At 46.5% G+C, this 9124-nt stretch overlaps 1 protein-coding gene across 1 annotated transcript in view; it reads right to left on the bottom strand.

The window, feature by feature from the left end:
* Nucleotides 1-234: 234 nt before the first annotated feature.
* LOC134021305 (pyruvate dehydrogenase protein X component-like) overlaps nucleotides 235-9124 on the bottom strand; it is a 19412-nt gene continuing 10522 nt past the window's right edge. Inside the window, exons 4-6 of the mRNA XM_062461988.1 lie at nucleotides 1243-1427; nucleotides 955-1068; nucleotides 235-337 (exon numbers count right to left, since the gene is read on the bottom strand). Coding sequence (XP_062317972.1) covers nucleotides 235-337; nucleotides 955-1068; nucleotides 1243-1427 — 402 coding nt within the window. The remainder of the gene's footprint in view (nucleotides 338-954; nucleotides 1069-1242; nucleotides 1428-9124) is intronic.

The following is a 9124-nucleotide window of genomic DNA, read 5'->3' as shown; positions in this document are numbered from 1 at the left end:
CAGGGTTAAATCACCTGGTATCTCTCTATCATTCCTTGGTCTCCTCTCTCTCTCACTCTCTCTCTCTCTGCCTGTCTCTCACCCAGCCCCGCCACTGCCTCACTCACTGACTCTCTCTTCTTCTTTCATTCATGTCAGCCCCCCCCCTTTACCTCTGCCTGCTCCCCCAAAACGGCCATCTCCTACCCCTCTTGCCTTCTTCCCTCCCCTCCTCCATCCTTGCCCGCTCCCTACTCACTCCTTGGTGATGAGGCCCCTGGGCCCGGTGCGTGTGGCTAGCAGGGGGTCCAGGCCGTGTGTGTCCAGGATGTGCCTTGCTGCTGGACTCAAACGCAACCTGCACAGAGGGAGGAGGAGGGGAGGGGGGAGGGAAGAAGAGAGGGAGTTACACAGAACCATCAACAAAGAAAATCTCCTTGTACCTCCATGCAAATTCAAACAGAGCCCAACCCTGTCATGCAGGCCCGGTCAGCCCAACCCTGTCATGCAGGCCCGGTCAGCCCAACCCTGTCATGCAGGCCCGGTCTAGCATTAATGTCAGACCTAAGCTTAGGTAAAGATGACTAGCACGCAGCGGGACAGCCAAAATGCAATCCGCACAGCAGCTGGTCGGTGATCTAAAAGACAAGTCTTAACAGTCTTCAGGCATCAACACCCACTCCAAGTCTGTCCCCTTCCCTGCGAACCCACGATGCCACCACACAGCTCTTTCCCCCTCTCCAATTTCGAACGACAAGATAATGAGTGCTGCGGGTCAAATTAACAGACACTTAAAGGAGTAGAGTGCCTTTTAAGTGTCAATTCCCTGTCCGGTTTAATAACCCCCCCAGCAAGAGCATGAGCGCCCACGACCTCCCACCCCTCTGACCCTTTCCAGGCCGGCCCGGCGAACACATCATGAAACATGGATTGGAACGACAAAAAAATGAACCAAAAGAAAAAACGTGTTAGGACAAAACAGATAGGACCTGCTCCTCATGTGTTTTGCACATGCCCCTCTGCTCCAGAGGAGTGTTGATGATGTCAATAGTCATGGGGCGGATGTTGTGATGATGTGGAATATGCTGACTGGGCAGGTGGAACCATATATGAGGGCAGAGAACAGTGGAGGTCCGCTGCTATTAAACCACATACCAAAAACTCCGGGGTCGAGCGTCACGGAACGTGACTGACTGAGAGGGAGAGAGGAGAGGAAAGGAAGGAAGGGAATGAGGAGGTGAGGAAACAGGCGGGGGTACTCACGGTCCTGTGGCGGCTGGTTTGGGAGGAGGGGGGGGCGGAGCGGCGGGGGCCGCAGCGGGGGCAGGGGGAGGCGCGGGGGCGGCTGCCTGTGGGGGGGGGATGTCCACCTGCTTCCAGTCCTCCCCCTCTTCCACCATCAGGGCTATGAGAGTGCCCAGGGGCACGCTGCGGCTACCCTCCTCCATCTGCGCACACACACAGACACACACACACACGCGCGCACGAGAGAGAATACAGTCATCCCAGTTAGTACAGTTCTCTCTTGTGAGTTGAAACATATCAAGAAGAATTGGGACCATTTGTCCAGAATTGTAATATCAGGTGAGATGCCCCTTCTGCCACCGTTCAGTCTGATGGTGCTCGTGTAGAGCAGTCTGATGGTGCTCGTGTAGAGCAGTCTGATGGTGCTCGTGTAGAGCAGTCTGATGGTGCTCGTGTAGAGCAGTCTGATGGTGCTCGTGTAGAGCAGTCTGATGGTGCTCGTGTAGAGCACTCCAATGGTGCTCGTGTAGAGCAGTCTGATGGTGCTCGTGTAGAGCAGGCCTAGTCAGAGACGTGCTGACACACCTACAGCAGGTAGTCTTACACAGACTCACGCTCTATTCTCAGGATGGGAATTGGAAAAAGGGATTTTATGTATTGGGCACCCTTATCATGGAATGTGTTGCAGAATGATGTAAGACTCAGACAACTGATACCACTTACTGCTTTTAAATCTAAAATGAAAGAAATGGTGGCAGGTTCCCAAAAATGTCAATGTTTTTCAATTAACCAGGTTATGTAACTGACTCAATTTTTTTTTTTTTTTTTTACTTGTCTAATTTCTGTGTTCTTCTGTCTGTAACTATCTGTTTTTATGTTGCTGCCTGTCTTGGCCAGGTGTTTCCTTGAAAAATAGATGTTTAATCTCAATGGGACCTTCCTGGTTAAATACAAAATAAAAATCGAATTAAACTAGGAAGCGGTGCCGGGGGAGACAGAGAGGGGTGCTGGGAACTGGAGTGGATGATGACAGGATGAAGGCGTCCTGGCACCTGACACGTGGAAACAAGACCAACCGCCTCTGAAGGATGAGGAAGCAGCTGACTTTACCGCTCCTACCCTCGCCCATCCATTCTCTTCCTCGTTCTCTTGACAAGAACAGACAGAGTGTTGCGAAGGGTCCCTCCCCCTCCTCCCCTTCCCCCCCCCTACCTCCCTTCACTCACTCCCCTCCCCCTCCCTAGGTGTTTTCCCAGGGTCAATATTGATTAGTTCTACATGAAAGGCCAGGCACAAAAAGATAAAGGCTGGGCTTCGGCACTTTGCAATGTTTCCAAAAAGCTATCCCTTATTGAGCTGTCGTTGCTGTTAAGGGCACAACTCCGCTGGGGGAGATGGCAGGCTGAGGAAAAGCTAAACACCACAACTCCTGCCAAGGAGGAAGCAGTCGGTTTTGAACACAGTGGATCACGACGACGCGACATACTCGAATCGAGTCATCCTAAAATGGGTCGTACCTTCGTTTTGCATACAGTCAAAAACGCATATGTGCCATGTTGTAGAACACACATCATAATTACTGCATCTATACCAATGTGTAGGAGAGGGTGTATAGTTCTGAGCAATCCCTCCCCCCCCCCACACACACACCTCCCCCTGTGCCCACTCAACAGCCACGCCACTCCAATGAACCCATGGGCTCCAGCTAACCAGAAAGAACAGTGGTCGACGAGATGAACACCTGTGCTCACAGCAGGCCAGAACAGACACTCTGATCTGGACCCCAGCTCCTACATTAGGGCCCTCCATCTAGCCCACAAAGAGGAGATTCATGAAGTGTGGCAGCTCAAGCGACACTAGGTTAAAGAAATCATTTTTTTTGTAGTGGGGGGGGGGGGGCACCCACACAACCTGAAACATGGCTCAGCCTTCAAGGCTTGCCCTGGCTTGCATGTGAGTTACGTGCGCTTTTCTTCCTCCTGCTGGGGGCTGCAGGTGTGTGTGACGTACTGTGTGTGTGTGTGTCGCCTCTATCTCCCAAGCCTGGTGGGAGGCGATAGATGACATCAGCAGCGCCAATGGCGACAAATCAGGACTTCTGGAAATTTCCATGGAAAGCTCCCCCTCCCCCGTTCCCCTCATCCCTCGGCCAGGTAGAGCGAGCTCTGGAGGTGGGAGTATGTTGCTACATACTGTGACACACACACACACACACAGTAGAGGAGGTGTGGCCTGTGCCTTCTCAGAGAATAGAGCCGTAGAGGGGAGGAAGGGAGCGAGGCCCTGTGATGGATCTCAGTTGCGACTCCATCTACTCCAGATTGATGAGGGGGGGGGGGAGGATGGTGGGAGGCGGGCTCGGCCGTGACCGTTAACCCCTGGTGACCATGGTTACCCTGGCAGGTTTACATCAGGTCAAAGGACAGGTCAGATTAGTTGGACTCAATCATACAGGTGACCTTTGATAATATCACACGCCAAGCATATTATGTGAACTACAATATGGTTACACAGATTACCACAGGTTCAGTAGCCTATGTCATTTCGATATATTGGAAGCTCAGGGATATATTGGGCAAAAAGATGAACGACTGGGTTATACATGAGTCTGTATGTTCAATGGGTAGATTGTTTGACCATGCACACAGTTTATATGTCCAGGTGTAGAATAGGGGTTATGGGCAACATTCTTCCGGGTTCTACAAAACAGATGTAACTACTTCCGGCCGTCCGCTACTGATGTAAACACAGCGTAATAATGGCCACCTTCGGTGTTTACAGGAGCTAACGTTACCCTTAATTACAATTTCCGATGTACACCGTATTGCCAAACGGACGTCCAGAGCCCCGAGTACTCTGTTAGACAAGGTATTTAAGTTTTACGCCTACTCATTTATTCATAATTATGTGTAGCTTTTGCTAATGGCATCGGATATAGCGATAGTGTTAGCTAACTTAGACTTGTATGCTATCAGTAGTTTAGTCTTTTATTTTTGCTCGCAGACGATTAAAACAGTCAAACGAAGACTGCATTGTAGCGATGGGGTTATAGTACCAACAGTATAATTACTACGATGTCCTGTGTGTTTATGCTGGTCAACCGTTATGTAATCCATCTGACTGTAGGTCTAATGTGTCGACTGTAGGTCTAATAGACTGCTGTTCTGGCAGGTGTTTCAGATTTCTAAAATATTGTTAGAATAATTATAAAAGTACTGAATGGATGAATGCTGTATCTTCTTGTCGACCAGTTTCAAACAAAGACAGGTTGACCGGTACTATCAGTGTCAGAGCAGCTTGTCACAGGTCCATGCAGAAGAATGAAAAACCACACAGTTGAGTAGGCTAATGTTTAGGGATGGGTTTGGGTATTCTGTTCAATTTTGCAGTCTGTTCCAGTTCAATGACTGCAGCATAGCATGCGTTCATCAAGCCTCTCAGAACGAAAATATTTACATTACTTACATTAACTGCTTTCATTTGACCATGAGCATGTTCTCGACTATGTAAACATTCTCCTGAGACACTTGATAAATGGCTATAGTCTACCTGTTAGTGAAGAAGTAAGGTAATTGGGGCAAAGTTGATTGACAGTAAATCTTTCTATTGCAACATATTTGGTATGGTATACCTCACCTCGTATTGTAATAGACTTGTAGGAAACCCCTTGTCAACAAACTTACCCCAGCAACTTTACTAGGCCAATTCTTAATTCAGCGGTATCTGAATAGTAGCAAAATTCACTTCAAAAACTATTCAAAGGATACATCAGTATCAATGTTTGTCTAATTGTCTCTTTGTGTATTTTACACAGATAGTGCTACGTGATTCAGAACCTGTCGTCATGACCTCCAGTCAGTGTTCGTGCAAAGCTGGCACAGCAGTGTGCAATGACACTGCTGCACTGCTCTTTCAGACAGTTCATTACTCAGAGCTCAATATCCAGGTTGTCCCCCCTGTTCATGCCTGCACAGAAACTGAACAACAATAGCACAAGCCCAGAACTGCAGTAAGGGTTGAGGCAAATGTACTGTATATGTATGTAAGAGTTAGGCTATGTATGCAGCAATAAAAATTGTACATTGCTAAAAGAAAGTATTGTGATTTAAGGTCAGAAGCTTATTACTCAGTTTATTTTCCGAGCGGTAAATGGGACTGCACCCGACTACATCAAGTCTCTCCTCCAGCCTTACACCCCCACCCGCCAACTACGGTCTTCTTCTGACAACCGTCTGGTGGTCCCACTGCTCAAGAGCGCCCGGTCCCAACACAAGCTCTTCTCCTGTCTGGCCCCCCAATGGTGGAATCAATTCCCCACCTCCATCAGAGACACTGACTGTCTCCCCACGTTCAAGAAAAGGCTCAAGACGCACTTGTTCCGGTACTTAGGAATGATTGGCTGGACCTGATGTTAGTTTCCTCCAGGATCACAATGACTCTTATTGAGAGACTTGTTGCTCTTGTTGGTTAGTTGTAACTGACTTAAAGTTATTGTACTCGCTGTGAATTATATTATTGTTGCTTGCTTTTTCTACAGGTACATACTTGCACTTCTGAAGTTCATGTTGTTTAATTGTAACTTGTCTAAACATACTCTTATGGTACTTCTCTTTGGGACTTATTTGGTTTTTCACAATGTATGCTTCATGTTTTGGCTACCAGCAATGTTTGGGGCTATCTCGTTGTTATGATCAGTGACCTATGCACTTTTGTAAAGCTCTCTCTTGGAAGTCGCTTTGGATAAAAGCGTCTGCTAAATGCATAAATGTAACTATCCCTCCAACGTCAACAGCTGCAAAGTTCCATAGTCTTTGGGTCTTTTGCCAAATGATGGAGCGGAAAGGGGGAAGTGAACGTATGGACCAAAAGACTGGGGGTGGCATGCTTTGGATGGGAGATTTATGCCAATAATGACCATCAGGTCATTAGCAGAAGGATGATTGGATGAAGATTGGGCCGATGTATTTGTCATATGAATGGTGTTTCTGCCTATTCAAATTAGAGCATATTCAATAAGTGTGGAGCTCATGTGCATATTCAAATTACTTTCAAAAGAAACTTGTAATAAAAAGTAACTTTTCATTTATACTTTTACTATGTTAAGTTTTATTGTGGTAGGAGTAAAGGAAAAAAAATAAGTCTATTTGGGTGTATTTTGGGCATATTCGATTAGTGTATAGCTCATTTGCATATTAACATTCATTTTTAAAGAAACTTGTAATACAAAATTTTGTACTTGTCATGGGTAGTTTCATTGTGTAAAAGGAGGATAGGAGGGTGTAATGTTGCCTGGCCTTATTGGCACACATCTCAGATTGATGAGAATTTAACATATTTCCTCAACTAGGATTTCTTAGGACTTTTAGTATGTTGTTCTGGACACCTCATAGAAATGGTCTAAGCTGCAAAAAAAAAAGTTTTACAATTAGTCTGTTGTAAAACGCTACTTTGCCTGGACTAATAGTAACAAAGTTACATACTAGCTAGTTATAACAGTTACACAGAAAGAGACACAATATGACAACGAAGTCCAAGTGGACTCAAAGAACGCAGTGTTCGGCAATCAACTGCAACAACTACCATGTGACAGTATTTATGCCTTTCATCGCTTTCCCAAAGACCCTGACAGGTAAATTTTGTCGGTAGCGTAATCTTATGCACCTGCTAACTTTAACGTTTTTTTTGTCTAGTAGTAGGCTAGTGAACTTAATTCCTTCTAGGAACTGCAGGTCCTAGCCATAGAAACCAGAATAATGATTTATATGGATATGACAGTAAATTAAAATTAGCTTCTTAAATTAATTTGCTGAATTCATATATTTCATTGATAACTTATTTGTGTATGTACTGTAGGCTAACGTTGTAATGTGTACTGTAGAGCTAGCGTTAACGTTACCTCCTGGGAAACAGTCTAACGTTAGGCTATTATAACGTTATATAAACTCATCACTTTATTCTTACCTGTCACACTTAGCCTAATGTAGAGAGTAATATAATGTATAAAATGCTTGAACTTCTCTGTCAATATAAGTTCTTTGCATCACCAAGCGCTGCAGATGTGTACAGAAGTGAGAAGCGGAAACGATTACATCTGTTTTCCGGTTCGAACGCTGGGCGCTCCGCATAACCCCTATTGCCCTACAAATCCCCTCACGTTTGGAGCATTGTGATGTCACACTGACACCATGCAGTAAATCATTTGGCCGGCTCTCCCTCTGTGTGTGTTCCACAATCCTGAAAGGGGGTGGTGAAGGACTCCCTTTAGTGAAAGCACGGCATCAGAAGGTCTGGGGATGGATCGCTGTTTATTCCCACCTCGGGATAGGAATGATGGCAAGTCTCAAGCTGTCGTAACATGACTACATTCTCGATTGCATCACGACACTCACTTCATCCCTGAACAATCCCAGATTCACCAAACCTACGGACGGTGTTGAAAAAAAAAAACGCATGGTCCGCCTCCAATTAAACCAAAATATGCAAATGCGGTCCTACTTGGTGAGGTGGCTTGGCACAGACCCAGACAGCTGAGCGTTAATGATTTCCCATTCATTTGGAAGAGAACAACATTGCTTCACAATCCAGCTCTGTGGGGTGTCAGGGAGAGAGAGAGAGGCGACCATGCACAGGGGCATTCCTAGCCCACGAACAGAATCTTCGTAAACACCAATTAAAGGCCGGGATATGAATAGGAGCTGCTGCTTTAATTAGGCTCTCGCAGAAACTGCAGCTCTGGGCCGAATGCCGCTCCATCGGTTTCCCCCCCACCGACGACTCTTTGTGTTTTTTGTCATCCCTAACAGATGTTCTTCTTCCTGGTGCGTGGACGTCTCCATCAGACACACGGTACACAACAACAACAAAAATAGCACACGGGCGTACGTACGGGGCTCAACACTGCCATCGTCTGGGCTCCACTTTTCTCATCAAGTGGTTTTTTTCCTCTCTTGGTTAAACAGGGATTACAATAGTAGTCCAGTCCTCGCTGGGTGAAAGTGATAGAGAGAGGCTCAGGTGACTACAGGCAGAGAGACAGAGAACGGTAGAGAGAGAGGTTCAACTGGCTGACACCGATTCCACGCATTATAAAGGATCCACTCTGTGATTCCAGTGGCGTGTTGCCGGTCAGCCGGTGGAAGAAGGGTCTGGAAGCACCAGGTGGTAATGAGGAGGGTCCAGGTCTCAGCCTATCGGACTGTGTGGATGCAGGTACTCCCGGCTCTTCAGAACCCACCCCCAGGCAGAACACCCTCCATTGATCAGGATACGCACACAAGAGACCGCCGAAGCGCTCAATTTGTCCCGAGAGGCCGAGAGAAGGCCCGCTTTGTTTGGAGGCTGTGGAAAATATACAGTATCGATCGCTGAAAGAGGGGGAGGAGGAGGGAGGAGAAGAGAAGAGAAGGAGGAGGGGAAGGGGCGATATTTGTGATTGAATCTGGGTTTTACGTGTTGCCAGGCAGACTAGTCTTATGAGAGCCAGAGTGAGAGTTCTTGCCATCAGTCACAGCCTTTGATTTGGTCTGCTTCCTCAATGAGACAAATGTTTCTAGAGAGATCTTCCTCCAGTGCTGAAGCTCTGCTTCAGTATCAACGTGACAAAACAACCATTTTATGATAATGCCTCCAGCAGTTAACCCCTTAAATAGGTCTCAATCCTTAATCACAACACTAACAAGGCTTTGCTACAAAACAATCTACCTGTGCTATGATATACAAACTCTAGAGTTCAACGCGGTAGGCTAATGTCAAAGATTCAACCACACTGTTTAAAACATATTTTGAAAACCAGCTGTTTAACCTGGGAATTCCAGCTTAAACAACCATCACAGGAGGACATCAGCATGAAGCCAATTACTTATCTGGCACAAAGTCCTCTGAATAGAGGTAATAATAGCCC

The sequence above is a fragment of the Osmerus eperlanus genome, chromosome 5 (assembly GCF_963692335.1).
Source record: "Osmerus eperlanus chromosome 5, fOsmEpe2.1, whole genome shotgun sequence".
Lineage (NCBI taxonomy): Eukaryota > Metazoa > Chordata > Actinopteri > Osmeriformes > Osmeridae > Osmerus > Osmerus eperlanus.
The sequence above is the reverse complement of the archived record's forward strand: the minus strand, read 5'-3'. Positions and strand labels throughout refer to the sequence as shown.